Source organism: Pristis pectinata, chromosome 18 (genome assembly GCF_009764475.1).
Source record: "Pristis pectinata isolate sPriPec2 chromosome 18, sPriPec2.1.pri, whole genome shotgun sequence".
NCBI lineage: Eukaryota > Metazoa > Chordata > Chondrichthyes > Rhinopristiformes > Pristidae > Pristis > Pristis pectinata.
This window is the reverse complement of record NC_067422.1, coordinates 6,381,593-6,403,121: the sequence shown is the minus strand read 5'-3', so window position 1 is coordinate 6,403,121 and position 21,529 is coordinate 6,381,593. Positions and strand designations below refer to the sequence as shown.

Sequence of the window (21,529 nt, the reverse complement as noted above, 5' to 3'; positions counted from 1 at the left end):
ACAATGGTGTCGTCCTTGCTGAGAACCTTCATCCATAGGGAAGTGACCACTCCTTGCCCAACCTCCTCCACCCCACTTACAATGGTCTGGCCAAATAAAACGTCCAATATTGTCTGTCTGGATGTGTAGAAAATTTCTCTTGTAGAAATAAGTTGTAGACCCATATTACATTGGATTTAGATTTGTCTTAAAAACTCACTCTACCACACTACTACAACTGTTGAAGTCAGAGATCAAAGTTGTCCAATAACTCCTGCCTTTAATTCAAATTTCCCCAATACTGCCTTTAATTCAAAGTAAACGATCAATATTGCACACACTCTGTAACTTGATTGTGGCTGACAACTCACAAAGGGATTAACATTTAAGAAACATTTACAAATATCGTTAAACTTCAGTAGCTAGCACTGTCAGGAGCAGCCTAAGTCAGATCCCCATTCTCGCTGCATGTGAAGGTGCCTTTGTGTTAGATTTCTATTAATTACTTCACTGTTCTTCTCCCCACCAGAAAAAGACCTACGACTCTTACAGGAGGGAGGTAAGGACAGTGGTTTGTACTTCACTGATGAATCATTTCATTTTGACTAAGGTGAATTGTCTCTAAAATTAATTCTAAAATTCAAAAAGAAACACATTATTAAACACAGATTGCCACATGAATGATAGAGAAATGGAGGGCTATGTGGGAGGGAGGGGTTACATAAAACATTACAGCACAGTACAGTACAGGCCCTTCGGCCCACAATGTTGTGCTGACATTTTATCCTGCTCTAAGATCTATCTAACCCTTCCCCCCAACATAGCCCCCCATTTCTCTATCAACCATGTGTCTATCTAAGAGCCTCTTAAATGTCCCTAATGTATCTGCCCCCACCACCCTTGCCGGCAGTGCGTTCCACGCACCCACCTCTCTCTGTAAAAACAAAAGTACTCCTGACATCCCCCTTATACCTTTCTCCAATTGCCTTAAAATTATGCCCCCTCGTATTAGCTGTTTTCGCCCTGGGAAAAAGTCTCTGACTGTCCACTCGATCTTTGCCTCTTATCATCTTGTACACCTCTATCAAGTCACGTCTCATCCTTCTCTCCAAAGAGAAAAGCCCCAGCTCGCTCAAACTATCCTCATAAGACATGCTATCCAATCCAGGCAGCATCCTGGTAAATCTCCTCTGCACCCTCTCTAAAGCTTCCACATCCTCCTCATAATGAGATTGGATAGATCTTAGAGCAGGATAAAATGTTGGCACAACATTGTGGGCTGAAGGGCGTGTATTGTGCTGTAATGTTCTATGTTCTATCATTATGTTTTATTTTAAAATATAATAGAGTCAAAGAAAATTTATGACCTTGGAGGCCTTTCAGCCCATCGTATCTGTGTGTTTGAATAAACTGCCCAGTTTCATCCACCTTCCTGTTCTGGGTCTGTACCCCTGCAGGCCGTGGCTTTCCAAGTACACAGCGAGTGTTCCCGCCTTGCTACCCTTTCAGTTCCTGACTCCCAAAACCCTTCTGCCTCATCATTTCCATCATCTCCCCTCCAGTCCTGCTTCCGACCGCTTTATTCAGTTGGGTTCGGAACATAGGGAGAAATGAGCCCTTCAGAAGTAGACTGTCCACACCTCAGTGGAGTCCTCCCTCAACTTCCTCAATCTGGCCCCATGGCCACAGTCCCACCAACATCCTTGTAAATCTCCACTACAACCCTCTCCGATCACATCTCTCCTGTAATATAGTAACCAGACCTGTATGAGGCGCTCAAGCCTAACTAGTGGTTATATCGTTGTACTATAACCTCCCTGCTCTTACATTCAGTGCCTCAACTAATAAAGGAAACCATTCTGTTCACTCCTTTAGCTTCCTTATCTACCTTTTAGGGATCTGTGGACATACAGTCCAACACCCTCGTCTCTCCAAACCACTTGGTATCCTCCCATTATCACATGCATTTCCTTGCCTTGTGGTTCCTTTTCAAACACACTATCTCGCACTCCTCTGGATTAAATTCCGTTTGCCACTTTTTCTACCCAACTGACCCGTCCATCTAGCTCCTCCTGAAAACCGTCAGTCACATCAACAGCAGGTCATGCAGCACCAAGGGAAAGAGAAACAGAGTTCACGAGGTCCCAGATTTGAAATATTCACTTGGTTTCTGTCCCCACAGACACTGCCTGACCTGCTGAGTACTTCCAGCATTTCCTGCTTTTAATTTCATCTTCCTGCAGTCTGAAGCTTTCCTTCTCCCTGTGAATCGCAGGAGATTATTGTATCATCTGTAAACCTCTTCATTGCCTCCCTGCATTTAGATCTAAGCCTTAAACATTTACGTCACAGGAAGTGAAGGACTGAGTACTGAGGCTTGCGGAAGGGCCTGCCATTCGCAAAAACACCCATCAATCACTGAGCCAGTTTTGGATCCAATTTGCCACTCTCCCATGGACTTTCACTTTTCTGAGCAACTTGCCATGTGGGACCTTGTCAAAAGCTTTGCTAAAGTCTACATAGATTACATCAACCGCACGTCCACATTGGCTCCCCCCCCCCCCCCCCCCCCCCCCCCCCCCCCCTTGTTAGCTTCTCAAAAAATTCAATCAGTTTAGTCAGACAGGACCTTCCCTTAAACAATCCATTTCTGACTCCCTGGTTCATCAGTGCCTTTTTAAATGAAGGTTTATACTGTCCATCTTAATTGATTTCAATAAAGTTCCCCACCATTGAAGTTAACTGGACTGTAGTTGCTCAACTTAATCCTATTAACCCGTTCTCTCTTTTTGACAATGGTGCCACGTCAGCAGTCCGCCGATCTTCTGGCATCACTCCTGTGGTTAGAGAGGGTTTGAACTGATGGATGGAGCCTCGTTCCTTTGGAAATTTATTTCCTTTCAAAGACGATTAACCCCTTCATAAGTCCTCTGTCGCTGTGCCTACCCAACCCTAACCTCCACACACTTCCTCCTGTGGTGACCACATCAGTATCACCCCCATCTCCTTTTCTTTTAAAAGCCGGAAATCTATTTCAGTGCTGCCAAGTTTCTAATGTCCGGATTGTGAAACTGCTCGAGTCAAGTTGAGTTTATTGTCACGTGCAATGAAAAACCTACGGCATCACAGGCACGAAGGTACAGACGACACACAGCATAAATTACACAATAAACTCAACCTGACTTGCTCTCGGTAATCAGTTTAAATTCCTTGTGTTTGTAGAATTAGTGAAACCATCCTTGAACACCTTCTACAGAATGTTGTGTCTTTCACACCACTGCAGCTTACTCTGTTTCTCTGTGTTAGATCATGTACTATCAACAAGCCCTGGTGAAGTCCAGAGTGAAGTCTTCTGTCTCACTGGGAGGGTAGGTACCTACATTCACAAGTTGTGTTAAGGTGCTGCTGTTTTCTTAGACTTGGCTGCGGCTTATCACTGTTTGCAAGTCTGCACAGGAATTTCAAGCAATGTAGCATCCAACTCTGGAGGTCTGGAGTTGTAAGGAGAGATTGGACAGGCTGGGACTGTCCCCTGGGGCGAAGGAGGCTGAGGGGCGACCTGACAGAAGTTTATACAATTGTGAGGGGGCACAGAGAAGGTAGATGGTCACAGTCTTTTCCCCAGGGCAGGGGAGTCTAAAACTAGGGGGTGTGGGTTTAAGGTGAGAGGGGAACGATTTAAAGGGGACCCGAGGGGCAACCTTTTTGACACAGATGGCGGTGGGTGTATGGAACAAGCTGCCAGAGGAGATGGGTGAGCCGGCTATAATTATAATGTATAGAAAACATTTGGACAGGTTCATGGATAGGAAAGGTTTAGAGGGATATGGGCCAAACACAGGCAAATGGGATTGGCTTAGACAGACATCTTGGTTGGCATGGACCAGTTGGGCCGAAGGGCCTGTTTCCGTGCTGTATTACATTAGGTGAGCCAGGGGTGTGAAGGACTGTGGACACAGTCTCCAAGGGACAGCCCATTCCAGTCACTGCCTGCTGCTGAGTTCGGTCATGGACTGAACTACACTCAACTTGTGGTGTGGAACCACGGAATCAGCCCCCATCACTCCTTGAGTTCTCACAGTCCATTCAACGCTTCATTCTAAAATAAAGGGTAACTTATTCCTCACACAATTGCTGTGCTCACACTGAGTCCAGCTCTTACCCTGTGGCTCCCCTATTTCCATCCACAAGTAGGAGGTGTCCATCAAAACACTACTAGAGACGCTGGAAATGCTCAGCAGGTCAGGCGGCATCAGAGGGAAAAGGATCGGAGTCAGAGTTTCAGACTCAAAGGTCCTTCACCTGGGAAAAGTCTTTGACCTGAAACTTTGACTCTGTTTCTTTCTCTACAGATGCTGCCTGACCTGCTGAGTGTTTCCAGCATTTAACTTGGTTTATTATTGTCACGTAGTACATGTGACACCTCAGTACTAGTGAAGAACTTTGTTTTGCATGCTGTCCATAGCAATCATTTCACTTCAACAGTGCATTGAGGTATTACAAGGGAAAACGATAACAGAAAGCAGAATATTTTCTGTTTTTTTGAAGCTACAGCTGGACTCAGGGAAGACCTTTCCCCGGCTGGAGGATCTAGAACCAAGGGTCACGGTCTCAGGTTACAGGGACGGAGATGAGGAGACATTCAGCTCAGACACCACTGGTTACCTGGTAGATGGGGTTACTCGTGGTCAGTTGATGAATAGAAGTTTTAATTTATATATTAAATCAAAATAGCAACTGAGTTGGGGAAGAGGTTTTAGGAACTTACTCCAGCCGGGATCTGAACCTGCAGAGCGACAGCTGGGCTGAGCAAAACTGGATGGAAGGTATGGATTGAGATGATGGCGCAGAGAATGTTTTTTTTATATAATACAAGAGTTTATTCAGTTAAAAGCACTACAAAAAGACAGTCAAAAACTACAGCAACTATCACAAGAATCACTACAACAAAAACAACTGTACGTGTGTATAACCACAGCAGATGCAAACTAAACTACAGCAAAACTCACTTCAAATCAAAATACCATTAACACCGTCCACGGCACACACGATCCCCTGGGGGGGCCCACCGATCCTGGAATTCTCCCGGGGGTCCACGGATACCGCGTGCTCCCTCTTCAAGGATGCCCGGGTATGGACGTTAAGCCCGTAAGAGGGGCAGGCAGTTGGCCCAGCTGGAACCCTTGACTGCCCCCCGCCTGGACCCGTGAATGGCCACCTTGGCCAAGCACAGAGAATGCTCCAAGGTGGTACACTTTGGAAGGACAATTTCCTGAAAGTTGCCTCACAGGTGGATAGGGTAGTTAAGAAAGCTTATGGGGTGTTAGCTTTCATAAGTCGAGGGATCAAGTTTAAGAGCCGCGAGGTAATGACGCACCTCTACAAAACTCTGGTTAGACTACACTTAGAGTACTGTGTCCAGTTCTGGTCACCTCATTATAGGAGGATGTGGAAGCATTGGAAAGGGGGCAGAGGAGATTTACCAGGATGCTGCCTGGTTTAGAGAGAGTGCATTATGAGGAGAGACTAAGGGAGCTAGGGCTTTACTCTTTGGAGAGAAGGAGGATGAGAGGAGACATGATAGAGGTATACAAAATATTAAGAGGAATAGATAGAGTGGACAGCCAGCGCCTCTTTCTCAGGGCACCAATGCTCAATACAAGAGGGCATGGCTTTAAGGTAATGGGTGAGAAGTTCAAGGGAGATATCAGAGGGAGTTTTTTTTTACCCAGAGAGTGGTTGGGGCATGGAATGCACTGCCTGGGGTGGTGGTGGAGGCAGGTACATTGGTCAAATTCAAGAGATTGCTAGATAAGCATATGGAGGAATTTAAAATAGAGGGATATGTGGGAGGAAGGGGTTAGATAGTCTTAGGCGAGGTTTAAAGGTCAGCACAACATTGTGGGCCGAAGGGCCTATATTGTGCTGTACTATTCTATGTTAACACATTGTGACGGCATTTCCCAAGCCTTGTGGGTGAGGTGCTGGTTCCCTGCAGTGCATTTTCATGGATGTGACCGGAACGATTCCTGGGAGAGTGGGAGTGCTGCATGAGGAGAGATTGGGTTGATGAGCCTTGAGGTTACATGAATGAGAGGAGATCTTGTTGAAACTTCTAAGGGTCTGACAGAGTTTGACAGGGCTGGATTCAGGGAGGACCTTTCCCCGGCTGGAGGGTCTAGAACCAAGATCACGGTCTCAGGTTACAGGGACTGAGATGAGGAGACATCTCTTCACTCCGAGGGTGGTGAGCCTGTGGAACTCTCCACCGCTGGGCAATGGAGGACAAGGTGCTGAATATGCTCAAAAAGGAGACAGATTTCTAGACACAAAAGACAGAGAGCAGAACTATGTTGTTGAGCTAGGGGATCAGCCATTGTCCAATTGAATGCCGGAACAGGCTTGAAGAGCGGAATGCCCAGATCCTGTTCCTATTTTCCCGTGTTTCTGGTTCCACACAAGACCAAGTGTGGTGCGGGGTTAGGGGGGGAGGAGATGGTTGGGTCAGGGTGTATATATGTGGCTGAGAGCCCTCACTCTCACCCTTTCACAGCAGACTTTGACGTCATAGTTAGAAAACCTACAATGGGGCAACAAATCAAGATGCTGGAGAAACTCAATGGGTCAGGCAGCATCTGTGGAGGGAAGTGGGCAGTCAGTGTTTCGGGTCGAGACCTCTCACCTGGACTGACTGTGTTTGGGAAGCAAAGCATTGGTCAACGTTTGGAGTACAGGAGCCTCTCTTCAATACCTGAGCAGCTGCAAGAGGCAAAAATGAGGTGTTACAGTGCCACCACTGATGGAATAGTGTCATTACAGTGTGACTGTTTACATAGGAAATATCCATTAAAAACAAGAGTGTGGGACGATTTATTTTGAAAACCCAGGGTGAGAGTGTGCAGGACATACATGGGTGTAATATATCTCATCTTGGTATATTTTATACACATTTGGCTTAACATTCAATGGAAAGTACAACAGTTGCTTTTGCTGGTAATAATTTTATGGTGTACGTCGTATTCTGGCACGGATTAATACTGTGACTGTTCCTCCTTTCTTCAGGATTGTAAAACACTGCGAGCAGTACTTCACCCATGACCCCATAATGTCAGGGTGCCTTCCAAGCAACCCTTGGATCACTGACGACACAACACTTTGGGAACTCAACGCTCCGATGTAAGTGCGCCACTTTAAGCAACGTGATGGTTCCTTTCCTTTAGCTGGCGGTCAGCCAGAATTGTTGGGGCTTCCGGCTCGGAGGCGAGTCCCACCGCCGTGCGGCCACGTAACTGGCCTGTTGTTGGTCACTGCAGGGTGGACAACCCCACCAAGCTGCGGGTGGAGAGGTGGACCTTCAGCTTCGCCGAGCTGATGAGGGACCCCCGGGGCCGGCAGAACTTCGAGCTCTTCCTGAAGAAGGAATTCAGCGGTAGGTGTGCTTGCAGCCGGCTGTAGGGACCAGCTGGGATGATGGGGCAGGGGTGAGGGATGTTGGGGGGGATATAAGACTGGTTTACATTTGGCTTCATGTGATGGAGGGTGGAGAATCTTTGGAGACTGTGGTAGAAGGCATTGAGATGTAAGAGGGGCTGACTGGCATCTTTCTGCTCTGTGCCCCCTCATGGGAATGTCCTGAATCAGTCCCAACCCCCCCCCTTACTTCCCTGTAACTAATTCTGTCTCACACCCCCATCAGCTCACTTTCTGGGTCTTCAACCTCTTGCTCACACCGGGGGCAACTTACAGGGTCAATTAACTGACCCGCACGTCTTTGGGATGTGAGAGGAAACCAGAATGTGTGGGAGAAGCCCACCCGGTCACAGGGAGAACGTGCAAACTCCACACTGACAGCGCCAGAGATCAGGATCGATGCCGGGTCACTGGAGTTGTGTGGTGTCGACACCACTGTACCAACCTTACTGTAGCACAAACTGAGGCCAGTATGTACCGGCTGGGCCCAATGGCCAGTCCCGGTGCCACTCATTGCTTTTAGCTTACGACATTTGAAAATACGGTACACCCTGCATTATGGAGGGATTGCGTTCCTGGACAGCCATCTGTATCGCGATTTTTTTTTGTGACGCGAATCCTTGACAAAATTTGTTGCTGCTTCAACATTTTGTGTCTATTTGGTTAACTTTTCACTCACATAAATTCCATAAGAGAGAATTTTTATTCCAGAACTCAAAAGTTTTGCATCGTGATTTGTGAATTCCATAAGGTGAATTTCCATTACTCGAATGCCGTAAGACAGGGGTACTCTGTAGTTCCATTTCTCCAAAGCTCCTACTTTGCCGGGTGTTCAACAGTTTGCTGAAGTGAAGTGACTGGCTCTTACATCGCAGGAGAGAACCTCGCCTTCTGGGAAGCCTGCGAAGACCTGAAGTACGGAGAGCAGTCCAAGGTCAAGGAGAAGGCCGAAGAGATCTACAAGTGAGTTGGCGCGAAGCATCCACAACAACTACTGCATTCAGGTGGTGCCGCTGATGTGGCTCGCTGCCCCAGGTGCCTCACCGGAAAAATCACCAGATAAAGTTTGGCGGCGATCGCGTTATGTGATCTGAGGATGGTTTTGAGGAGCAGGGGTGCAGAGGTTTAGGGATGGGATCCTAGAATTCACTGAAAGTGCAGTGGAACGTGTGATGGGGCCTGGGCAAGAGGCCAGGGTGAGAGCAGTGCAGACACCTCGGCTGGTTGGGACACCGTAGCAGGTGGGAACAGAATGGTTCCTGGACTTAGTTTTCCCAGTAAGGGGAATCATGGAAGTACAGAGGGGTGGCAGAGTGGCGCAGCGGGTAGAGCCACTGCCTCCCAGCTCTAGCGACCTGAGTTCAATCCTGACCTCCGCTGCTGTCAGCGTGGAGTTTGCACGCTCTCCCCGTGACCACGGGGTGTTCCCTCAGAACTTGAAAGCAACATAAAGAATGAGAGGAGGACTTGTTAAGGTCCATGTATCAGGCATGTGGGCATTGAGTACAAGAGCAGGACGTCACATTACAGCTGTATAAGTTGTTGGGGAGCCCACACTTGTACTGTGTGCAGTTCTGGTCACCCAGCTATAGGAAGGATGTCGTTATGCTGGAAAGATTCACAAGGGTATTGCCGGCACTGGAGAGCTTGAGCTATAAGGAGAGATTGGATAGGCTGAGACTTTTTTCCTTGGAGTGTCAGAGTCTAATCGGTGACCTTACAGAGGTTTATAAAATCATGAGGGGCAGAGATAAGGTGGAAATCACAGACTTTTCCCCAAGGTAGGGGAGTCTAAAATTAGAGGACACAGATCTAAGATGAGTCGGGTAAAATTTAAAAAGGACCTGAGGGAAATCTTTTTCACACGGAGGGTGGTGGGTAGGTGGTAGAGGCGGGTACAACTACAATGTTCAAAAGACATTTAGACCAGTACATTGGATAGGAAAGGTTTAGAACGTAAAACATAGAACACTACAGCACAGTACAGGCCCTTCAGCCCACAATGTTGTGCCGACATTTTATCCTGCTCTGAGATCTATCTAACCCTTTCCTCCCATAGAGCCCCCTATTTTTCTATCATTCATGTGTCTATCTAAGAGTCTCTTAAATGTCCCTAATGTATCTGCCCCCACAACCTCTGCCGGCAGTGCGTTCCACGCACCCACCACTCTCTGTGTTTTAAAAAAAACCTACCCCTGACATCCCCCTTATACCTTCCTCCAATCACCTTAAAATTATGCCCCCTCGTGTTAGCCATTGTCACCCTGGGAAAAAGTCTGACTGACCACTCAATCTATGCCTCTTATCATCTTGTAAACCTCTATCAAGTCACCTCTCATCCTCCTCCTCTCCAAAGAGAAAAGCCCTAGCTCGCTCAACCTATCCTCTTAAGACATGCTCTCCGATCCAGGCAATATCCTGGTAAATCTCCTCTGCACCCTCTCTAAAGCTTCCACATCCTTCCTATAATGAGGCGACCAGAACTGAACACAATACACCAAGTATGGTCTGACCAGAGTTCTATAGGGCTGCAACATTACCTCGCGGCTCTTGAACTCAATACCCCAACTAATGAAGGCCAACGCTCCATACGCCTTCTTAACAACCCTATCGATCTGCATGGCAACCTTGAGGGATCTATGGACGTGGACCCCAAGATCCCTCTGTTCCTCCACACTGCTGAGAGTCCTGCCATTAACCTTGCATTCTGCCTTCGAATTCAATCTCCCGAAGTGCATCACTTCACACTTATCCAGGTTGAACTCCATCAGCCTGTCTCCACTTAGCCGGGTTGAACTCTCATTTAGAGGGATAGGGGCCAAACACAGGAAATTGGGACTAGCTTAGAGAGACATCTTGGTTAGCATGGATGAGTTTGGGCCGAGGGGACTGTTTTCTGTGCTGTATAACTCTATGACACATGGATTGAGTCAGTATGAAACGTGAGTTGTGGAACAGGTGTACAATACCCAGTGAGGGCTGGTGATATAAGTCAGACATTTGAGTTCTCTACCGCCAGCTAAGGTCCAAGCTTGACGTGTGTCACACCTGGGGTTTGGGGTTGAGGAACCTGCTCTGACAGTAACCGAGGAGGAAGAGCAGCCTGTTGACAGTTTTACCGGCACCTCTTCCTCTCCACATCTCTTTTGAATTCAGGACCTTCCTGGCCCAGGGAGCAAGACGTTGGATAAACATCGACGGCAGGACCATGGAGATTACAGTGAAGGGTCTGCAACACCCCCATCGCTACGTGCTGGACGCTGCCCAGACTCACATTTACATGCTCATGAAAAAGGTGGGTTGCTGCCTGTTCCGCGGCCTGTGGTTCCGTGTACCCTGGTTACTTCATCCTCCTCCAGTGCTCGGTTCTTGTGGCATTTCCCTCCCTCCTCACCCACTGAAGTTGGGTGCACTGCGGCAAAGTTAGTGAACTAGGGAAGCAAAGGACCCGACTAACGACCTGGGAACATCAGTTCAAACCCAGCTCTAAAATTCAGTTAATGAATTTAAGTTAAAGTCAAATCTATTGTCATCTGCACAGGTGCAATGAAAAACTTACTTGCAGCAGCATCACAGGCACATAGCATCAGATAAGCAGCATTCACAAGAATAACATAAATTATACATAATTTTTACAAGAAAGAACACAATTAGAACCAAAAAAAAGTCCATTTTAGTGCAAAGTGATCAAAGTGGTCACAGTGTTGCTAAGCTGTAGAGATTAGGGTTGTGCCGGTTGGTTCAAGAGCCGAATGGTCGAAGGGAAGTAGCTGTCCCTGAACCTGGTGGTGTGGGACTTCAGGCTTCTGTACCTCCTGCCCGATGGCAGCTGCGAGAAGATGGCACGGCCCGGATGGTGGGGATCTTTGATGATGGGTGTTGCCTTCTTGAGGCAGTGCCTCCTGTAGATACCACCGATGGTGGGGAGGGATGTGCCCGGGATGTATTGGGCTGAGTCCACTACTCTCTGCAGCTTCTTACATTCCTGTGCATTTGAATTGCGGTCCCAGACCGTGATGCAACCAGTCAGGATACTTTCAACAGCACATCTGTAGAAGTTTGGCGTGTTCGGTGACATGCTGAACCTCCTAAGAAAGTAAAGACTAGTTTAGAACAGTTCAGTGATGGGACCTTCAAGCTGCTGATTGTATAAGAAATAATGTCCACTAGAGAAGGAAGTCCAACATCCTTCCTGTCTTAGGCTGTGTGATCCAGATCCAGGGGCAAAGCTCTTGTTGTTAAATTCCCCTCTGAAAAGGCCCAGCCAGCCATTTGTTTGGCTCACCACTGCCCCCTCAAGGGCAATTAGGGAAGGACAATAAATGCTGACCTTGCCTGCAGTGCCCAGTCGCATAAGATATCTTTGTTAGTCACATGTACATCGAAGCATACAGTGAAAATGCATCTTTTGCGTCGAGTGTTCTGGGGGAAGCCCGCAAGTGTCGCCACATTTCTGGCGCCAACATAGCACGCCCACAACTTCCTAACCCGTACGTCTTTGGAATGTGGGAGGAAACCGGAGCACCCGGAGGAAACCCACGCAGACACGCGGGGAGAACGTACAAACTCCTTACAGACAGCGGCCGGAATTGAACCCGGGTCGCTGGCACTGTAATAGCGTTACGCTAACCGCTACACTACCGTGCCTGCCGAAGCAATGAAACTCGTTCTCACCGCTGCTGGATAAATCTGGCTTTCCAAAGAGTCACTCACAGCTCCTAGTTACTCACTCCCACCGCTCTCTCTTCGTCCTCCCGGCAGGACTCGTATCCACGTTTCTTGAAATCACCCATTTACAAGGAGACGCAAAATAAGGCATTGGTTCCCGAAGAGACCAAGCAAAAGAGGTGAGTACCTCGCTGTCCCCTCTGTTACACTGAGGACAGAAGCAGGGGGCAGAACAGTGTAATGGCTCTGCTCGGCTTCACCCAGCCCCGGTTGTGGCGGCTTGGGGGGAGGGGGGAGCAGGAGTGGGAGTAGGCACGCGGAACTGCCCCATTCACCCCTGGCAGAAGACACCAGCAGTCAAATCCCTCCCCATCCGTCCCGCCGGTCTCCCAAATGCTCGTTCGTATTGTCGGGTGCTCACAACCCAGGGAGGACCTGTATCGCTTGAAAGAGCTGAGGTGCAAATTTGGTTAAGATAGAACATAGAAAACCTACAGCACAATTCAGGCCCTTTGGCCCACAAAGCTGTGCCGAACATGTCCCTACCTTAGAGACCCATAGCCCTCTATTTTTCTCAGCTCCATGTACCTGTCCAAAAGTCTCTTAAAAGACCCTATCGTATCCGCCTCCACCACTGTTGCCGGCAGCCCATTCCACACACTCACCACTCTCTGAGTAAAAAACTTACCCCTGACATCTCCCCTATACCTACTCCCCAGCACCTTAAACCTGTGTCCTCTTGTGGCCACCAATTCAGCCCTGGGAAAAAGCCTCTGACTATCTACCCGATCAATGCCTCTCATCATATACACTTCTATCAGGTCCCCCCTCAGCCTCTGTCGCTCCAAGGAGAAAAGGCCGAGTTCCCTCAACCTGCTTTCATAAGGCATGCTCCGCAATCCAGGCAACATCCTTGTAAATCTCCTCTGCACCCTCTCTACGGCTTCCACATCCTTCCTGCAGTGAGGTGACCAGAACTGAGCACAGTACTCCAAGTGGGGTCTGACCTGGGTCCATCAAGTTCTGTGACGTGGTCCTGGAGGAACATCCGAATGTTCTTGGTCACCTTCACCCCTGTCCCAGTCCATCAGCCCCACAGACTTGGTCATTACGGTGCTTTGCGGGGCACCTGCCGGATCACCGCACTGCTCTTTGTGGGATCTTCCTGTACACACTTTAACCGTGATGTCAGCAAGACCATTAAAAAGCAACTGGGAAACAAAAAAAAACACTGCAGATGGTGGAAACCCGAAACAAAATCAGAAAATGCTGGGGATACTCAGCAAGTCAGGCAGCATCTGTAGAGAGAGAGAGAGACAGACCTTAAGAAGGAACAGATTGGCTGCAAAGCACTTGGTGATAGACTAAGGGTAGGAAAGGCCCTCTCATAAATGCACAGCAGGCAGCCAACGTAGAGCCGAGGCTTTGGTGGGAGGGTGTGGGGCTCAGGAGCACAGATGGAGTGTGAGAGATGGTAGATGTGAGAGGATTCATCTCATCCCAAGCACCTGGTCTTCTAACCAACACATTTCTCTTAACACTAACTGGAGTGTGTTAACTATAAGGAGAGATCAGGCAAACTAGGATTGTTTTTTCTGGAGCGTTGGAGGATGAGGGGGGACCTGATAGAGGTTTATAAGGTTATGAGAGGCATAGATAAGAGTCTTTTTCCCAGGGTGAGAATGTCAAATACTAGAGGCCATAGGTTTAAGGTGAGGGGGCAGGTTTACAGGAGATGTTGTGAGGCAAATGTTTTACACAGGGGGTGGTGGGTGCCTGGAACACACTGCCGGGGGAAGTGGTGGAAGAAGATACAAGAGCAAGGCGTGAGAGTCATTTAGACAGGTTCATGAACATGCAGGGAATGGAGGAATGTAGACCATGTGCAGGCAGAAGGGATTAGTTTAATTTGGCATCATGGCCGGCACAGACGTGGTGGGCCGAAGGGCCTGTTCCTGTGCTGTACTGTTATATTTTGCCACTTCAGTTCCTTCTGCCACAGCCCGCAGTGCAGTGGAACCAGGGAGTTACTGGAATAGCAACAGAAAAGGCTGAAGCTACTCAGTGGGTCAGGCGGCGTCTGTGGAGAGAGAAACAGAGTTAATGTTACGGGTCACTGAACTTCCATCAGAAATGTGGCCTGATCTGATGAAAGGTCACCAGTTCAACCCTGTCTCCCTCTCCACAGATGCTGCCCGACCTGCTGCACAGTTCCAGCAGTCTCTGTTTTTACTTCAGGCTTCCAGCATCTGTGGTATTTTGCTGTAATACATAGAACACTACAGCACAGTACAGGCCCTTCGGCCCACAATGTTGTGCCGACATTTTATCCTGCTCTAAGATCTATCTAACCCTTCCCTCCCACATAGCCCTCCATTTCTCTATCATTAATGTGTCTATCTAAGAGTCTCTTAAATGTCCCTAATATATCTTCCCCACCAACCTCTGCCGGCAGTGTGTTCCACGCACCCACCACTCTCTGAGTAAAGAAAAACCTTACCCCTGACATCCCCCTTATACCTTCCTCCAATCACCTTAAATTTATGTCCCGTCGTGTTAGTCATTGTCACCCTGGGAAAAAGTCTCTGACTGTCCACTCGATCTATGCCTCTTATCATCTTGTACACCTCTATCAAGTCACCTCTCATCCCCACTTCTCTCCAAAGAGAAAAGCCCTAGCTCCCTCAACAGATCCTCATAAGACGTGCTCTCCGATCCAGGCAACATCCTGGTAAATCTCCTCTGAACCCTCTCTAAAGCTTCCACATCCTTCCTATAATGAGGCGACCAGAACAGCAGACAATACACCAAGTGTGGTCTGACCAGAGTTCTATAGAAGCTGCAACGTCACCTCGCGGCTCTTGAACTCAATACCCCGACTAATGAAGGCCAACACTCCCTACGCCTTCTAACCAACCCTATCGACCTGCATGGCAGCCTTGAGGGATCTATGGACATGGACCCCAAGATTCCTCTGTTCCTCCACACTGCTGAGAGTCCTGCCATTAACTTTGCATTCTGCCTTCAAATTTGATCTCCTGAAGTGTATCACTTCACACTTATCCGGGTTGAACTCCATCTGCCACTTCTCAGCCCAGCTCTGCACTCTATCAATCTGGGACCCTGCTGTGCACCAGAGTCGGGGGCGAATTTCCGAGGGAGTTGTTTGGTGGGGTGATGGGAGGGGTGGGGGTTTGACCTTGTAGCCGCCGCGTCTCCCCGTGTTTCCTGTCACACTCTGTCTCCTTGTTTTGCAGCAACTTCCCCTTCATGAGGAGGCAGAGGCGCTCGAGTCCCAGCCCCGTGATCCTGCGGCAGCTGGAGGAGGAGGCGCGGGCGCGGGCAGCCGCCAGTGCCAAGGTGGTCGACATCACGCAGGTGATGAGCAAGTTAGATCGCAGGCACCAGCTCAAGCAGGAGCCTCCCAAACAAGAGGCACAGTAAAGAGCTCTGAGTAAACCGGGGGGGGGGGAGGGTTGTGGTCTTGGACAGGGAGGCTAGTCTGTAACTTAGATCTGGTGAGGTTAGGGAACGCAGCGGGGGGGGGGGGGGTGGGATGGGAAGGTGGGTGCCAGTTCAAACCCGGCCGTCAAGGCTGAGTTCATTGTTAAAAACACGATGATGCCGGAGGGACTCGGCAGGCCAGGCAGCATCCGTGGAGAAAAGCAGATGGGTCAACGTTTCGGGTCAGGACCCTTCCTCGGGACTGAAGATAGGAAGAGGGGAAGCCCAATATATAGGAGGGAAAAGCAGAGCCGTGATAGGTGGGCAAAAGAGGGGAGGCGGGGTGGGCACAGGGTGGTGATAGGTAGATGCAGGTCAGAGATGGTGATGGGCAGGTGCGGGGGAGGAGTGGAGAGCAGATCCACCGGGGGACGGGTCAAAGGTAAGGAGAGAGAGGAAAAAAAAGAGGCTAGGAGAGGGAAGAAGAGAAGGAGCGTGGTGGGGGGGGGGGGATGTGGGGAAGGGGGATGGTTTACTTAAAGTGGGAGAATTCAATGTTCATGCCGTTAGGCTGCAAGGTTCCAAGACGGAAAATGAGGTGCTGTTCCTCCAGTTTGCGCTTGGACTTCTCCCGGCAGTCTGACCGCCTCGTTGAATTCTCGTTGACCGCCTGCTTTTCTCCACGGACGCTGCCTGGCCTGCTGAGTTCCTCCAGCGTCATCGTGTTTTCTCACCTCGATCCTAGCATCTGCCGTTCTTTGTTCCTCTGAGTTCATTGTCAAACTGATTCAGACGCAGAGAGGGTTTTGTTCACCGACGATCACCGTAGACTTGGGTCAGGGGCGGCTTTAAGGGGTTAGCCGCTGCGTCAGCCGGCAGCTCGCTGGATTTTGGAGCAAACTTAAGGCGAAACGCTCTGTGGGGACCTTCCCCTGCCGTCGAGCACAGCCATTGGCCGTCAACACCTCCGTAGAAGATCAAAGTGTGAGGGAACGATGAGCGAACTGGCCCTGCCCCTGCATTGGCTGGGCTGAGCTGTGCCACCTGTCTCTGACCCCTCTGAGCCTTGCCTCCTGAGCCCTGCCCTTCAGCCCTTCCACCCCCCCAAGTCACCCGTCTAACCCCTCGCTCCAGAGTCGCTTCCCACCTCCTCATCTCCACCCCCTCTCCTGCCCTGACATCTCCAGCCCCTCCCTCCAGCTCCTACCCATTTCCCTCCATCCCAGCCAGTCCCAACCCTCCAGCTCCTGTCCCCGAGTCACCACTTCCCTCTTGATCCCACCCCCCTCCGTCCAGTCCCTCAACACCCCCATTTCCAGCCCTTCCCATGAGCTCCTTCTCCTTCAGCCGCTTCCCTCCCTCCTGTGCACACGCTGGCCAGGAAAGACCAGGGGCTGCTTTCACCTGGAGATTTCACCCCCACCTTTGCCCCCAGGTTTCTTGGCTTCCCTCAGGGTCCCAGGTATGAAGACCCCCCCCCCCCCCCCAAAACTATACGATGTCTTTGCAAGTTGATGTCTTCCAATGCAGGGGGCAAGATAACCCGCTGAGCCTTCTGTGGGCGCCAGGAGATCTGACCCCTGCCCTCGGCCTCTCGCCTCCAGCCCCTCAATCCATACCCCTCCGGGAGGCACATTCCCCATGAAGGGGAGGGGCACAGACAGCAGTTAGAGTCATATGGCACGGAAACAGGCTCTTCGGCCCAACTGGTCCATGCTGACCAAGATGTCCCATCTGCCCGTGTTTGGCCCATATCCCTCTAAACCTTTCCTATCCATTTACATGTTACTGTACCTGCCTCAACCACTTCCTCTGGCAGCTCGTTCCATATACCCACCACCCTCTGCGTGAAGAGGTTGCCCCTCAGGTCCCTGATGCACGAGGACCCAATTATCCAAGCACCCAGAGGTGCCGGATTCACCGACGCACCATGTTTAGACCGATGGGACCAAAAGCCCCAGCAACTCCCAACCCAAAACTCTCCTGTACCCCACACACCCCTCTCCCCTCACACACCAAGCCCCCATACCATCCTGCACAACCCTCCCCTCCACCAACCCCCACCTTTGCCCCCAGGTTTCTTGGCTTCCCTCGGGGTCCCAGGTATAATGAACCCCCTAAAACTGTACGACGTCTATGCAAGTTGAAAGCTCCAATGATCAGAGGTAAAAGCTGAAGCTGCTGCCCAAATCCTGGGTTTGTCCCCTCTCGTTTTCACAGCTTTAGTGACCCAGCAGGCTGCAGTCTCTGGGCCCCGGCATCCACTCCGCTCATCTTCTTCCTTTGACAGACTTGGGGTGGGGGTTGATGTGTGCGGACTGTCTCCTCACGGGAGGTGGGGCCGGCCCAATGTTTACCATCCATCTCCAGCAGAGAGGCCGTTTCATAGAGAGTTAAGACCATGAATCGACCACAACTGTCCTTCCATAAAGGACGTTAACGGAACAGATTTTGTTTTAAAGCAGGCAACACTCCAGTTTCATGGATGGTAAGCTCTGGATTTATTTCATTGACTGAGTTTAAAGTCCCAGCTGAGGGGCCAGAGGTTTGGACTCATGTCATTGGATCGTACGCCCAGGTTTCTGGAACTCGACCCGGTAACAACCACTTGGCTGCCAGTGCCCTAGGGTGGGTAAGGGGAGTGACCGGAGGCTGAGTTTGTCAGCACCAGACATAGGGCAAAAGAAAAAAAGGAATAGAAAGGGAATTCTACATGTTTTATAGAATAAAAAAACAACTATTGCACTTACATCGAATGAGTAAGAGGACAGAGAACTATGCAAAAAGTTCTGGATGTAATTCGGTGGGCAGGCTAACTGATCTCTCCAAACCTTCTGACAAGATGCAACCATGTTGTGAAGACTGGTTACAAAGATCGATCGGTCAAACCCTTCCGTGAATTTCCTCCTAATTCTGTTGGGAGTTGGGAATGTTTTGGTGTAGGTGGTAAATGCTGTTGGTGTCTTCAGGATGGGAGAGTATTGATCCCGAGAGTTCAGCTGGTCATGTCACTGAGCTGGGTTGCTGGCTTGGGCTTAACAAACCAAAGGAGCACAAGAGTCAGGTTGAGGAAGGTAGAAATACAACTTAAAGTAGGAACCGACGAATCCCATTCCCGGTCGGAGGGAGGTCTGGCTCCAGATCTCAGCAGAAGTGGCTTCTGTTTGTGTGAAAGGTCGATTGCACATTAGGAGCATTAAATGTGTGATGGCAGAGTCAGGTTCTTTTGACACTGAGATACCAACTTTCTGCCAGGACAACCTCAGAATGTTTTGGAAGTGAGGAAGGATACTGTCAGATCACTGTTGGAAGGAGGACTCTCCACAGCCGCCTTTCCAACAGACTCAGGATGGTAGTCCATGGATCTGTGGATACAATCTGTGGTGTCGCTAAGATGTCACGGATGACTACAAGTCTCGAATACAACCTCTGGGGCGCTGGAGATTGAGATGATTTGTGTCGGATGGGGTGTTCGAATCATCTGTGCGGCAGTGAAGGTTTGGAGAAGAATTTCAGTGAGTTTTGTTATCGTGAGTAGTTTCCCTTGGAGAGTGGCTGTGCTCAAGTGGCCACCCTTACTCACCCCTTTAAACTGTCTCAGTTTGCATGAGTTTGGTTCCTTCTGCTCACTGCTGCTGTGTGGGGCTGGCCTTGGAATTTCCATCTGTCAGAGGTACTTGGCCCGGTGGTGTTTCCATTGTGTGGTCTGAGAGAGACTTGCAAGATGCGTAGAATTTCCACACACATTATAGACTTCAGTGTCCATGACCATCAAGGAAACATTTACTGAAGTGAGAACCAAACCTTAGGTGGGCCTAGCAAGCTACACAGGCAAACATGCGAATAGGAATGAGCTGTACACAAGTTAGAAAACACGTAGGCCATATGTGGAACTATGAATAAGATCATATGCGGGTAATAGAGAGGGTGTATTGTATGATATACGGGTAGTCGTGGAGTTGTATGTAATGTGACACATTGGTAGCTATGTACAAGATGACACAGGTAGTTGTGAGCTATGTATAAGGTGACAGACATAGTGAGCTATATATAGTGACACATGGTAATTAGAGAACTGTATATTACGCAGGTAACTAGGAAGCTGTGTATGGCTACACACAATTAGGGAGTTGTATATAAAGTGACACACAGGTAGTTGGGGAGCTGTTTATAAGGTGACGCACAAGTCTTTCGGAGGCTAACTATAAGGTGATGCTCAGGTGGTGAGAGGGCTGTGTATAAAATGGTCACGGGGATCCTGGAGCTGTTTATAATGTGATACACAGGTAGTTAGGGAGGTAACTATCATGTGATACACAGGTAGTTAGGGAGGTAACTATGATGTGATACACAGGTAGTTAGAGAGGTAACTATCATGTGATACACAGGTAGTTAGGGAGGTAACTATGATGTGATACACAGGTAGTTAGAGAGGTAACTATCATGTGATACACAGGTAGTTAGAGAGGTAACTATGATGTGATACACAGGTAGTTAGGGAGGTAACTATGATGTGATACACAGGTAGTTAGGGAGGTAACTATGATGTGATACACAGGTAGTTAGAGAGGTAACTATGATGTGATACACAGGTAGTTAGGTAACTATGATGTGATACACAGGTAGTTAGGTAACTATCATGTGATACACAGGTAGTTAGGGAGGTAACTATGATGTGATACACAGGTAGTTAGGGAGGTAACTATGATGTGATACACAGGTAGTTAGGTAACTGATGTGATACACAGGTAGGGAGGTAACTATGATGTGATACACAGGTAGGTAACTAATGTGATACGCAGGTAGTTAGGGAGGTAACTATGATGTGATACACAGGTAGTTAGGGAATTATACATCATGCACAGGCAGCAGGGCTCGGTGTCTAGAGCCTGTTACAGTGGAGTAATGTGTGGATTCAGGAACAACCTGCAGAAGCAGGCTCAAGCAGTCCATCTGCACTGTCCAGTGTTGAAGTGTGCTCTGACTTTTGCAGTTGTTATTTATAAAGTTTAGAGAAGTTGTTGTGAGCACTGATATTGAGCTCCAGTAGCTTTAAAATGGTGCATCTTGTTTTCCACGAGTCTGCTGGTGACAGGTAGCCGTGAGATGTAACTGAGCCCCTCGTCAGTGGGGTGAGGGCTGTGGCTCCATTACCGTGGGGGTAGGGGTGGTGGGGTGGGGGCTGGGGGTTGCTGAGGGAGAATCACCGCTTGGCTCTGGGCACTTCCTCTCCCAGCTCAGACTTTCCAAAGGACCAGCCAGCTACCCAATATTAGCAGTAATGCACACCGCAGCCATGAGATGGATCTCCCCCAGACCTGCACACAGCCTGTTCTGATGTCCTCTGGGAAAGTAACCATCTCCTAACACTGACCCAGTTCTGGTGTAACATAGCGTGTGATTGGGACACATCCATCGTTGCATCTCCATCATACAAACTGTACAGTGTTTGTATTTTAAGATCTAAATTCCACACACCAGAGCTCCTGTGGACTTTCGGTTGCACACTCCAGCTCACGTTCATTTAACGAATAAAGTAGTGTCAATCATCGCACATCCGCTTTGTGTCTTTCTGTTGCATCTGGTTTATGTTTGCCTCTCGCGCCAAGCTCTGGGAGATCCCAGATTTGGTGCTCTGTGTTGCAGTGTACAACTCCTTGTTTTCAACCGCATCCTTCACGCATCAAGCCGCCGTCATCAGTAAACTCATCCAGTGTCTGTACTTTGAACGGGTGATAAGCCTAAGGCATGCACGTCACATCTGGCTCCCTGCACGCACCCTGCCATTAGCACAGCGTCTAACGTCAGGCGTCTCAGTGACGTGTTCTGCAGCAGAGCTCCCACTCCAGACGCAGCTTGTGACTGGGGCTTGAACAACGTGTTGCTAGCTCGATCGCCTTGGGAACTGTGGTTGGACCATCCCACCCACCGCCTCAACCTTTCAACACAAGGTCTTCCATCCTTTTGG

The 21,529-nt window shown here is 49.2% G+C and overlaps 1 protein-coding gene across 1 annotated transcript in view; it reads left to right on the top strand.

The window, feature by feature from the left end:
- rgs9b (regulator of G protein signaling 9b) overlaps nt 1-21,529 on the top strand; it is a 90,092-nt gene that overhangs the window by 57,843 nt on the left and 10,720 nt on the right. The window contains exons 10-17 of the mRNA XM_052032868.1: nt 509-538; nt 3,286-3,347; nt 7,042-7,155; nt 7,293-7,408; nt 8,325-8,412; nt 10,606-10,744; nt 12,211-12,296; nt 15,375-15,495. Coding sequence (XP_051888828.1) covers nt 509-538; nt 3,286-3,347; nt 7,042-7,155; nt 7,293-7,408; nt 8,325-8,412; nt 10,606-10,744; nt 12,211-12,296; nt 15,375-15,495 — 756 coding nt within the window. The remainder of the gene's footprint in view (nt 1-508; nt 539-3,285; nt 3,348-7,041; nt 7,156-7,292; nt 7,409-8,324; nt 8,413-10,605; nt 10,745-12,210; nt 12,297-15,374; nt 15,496-21,529) is intronic.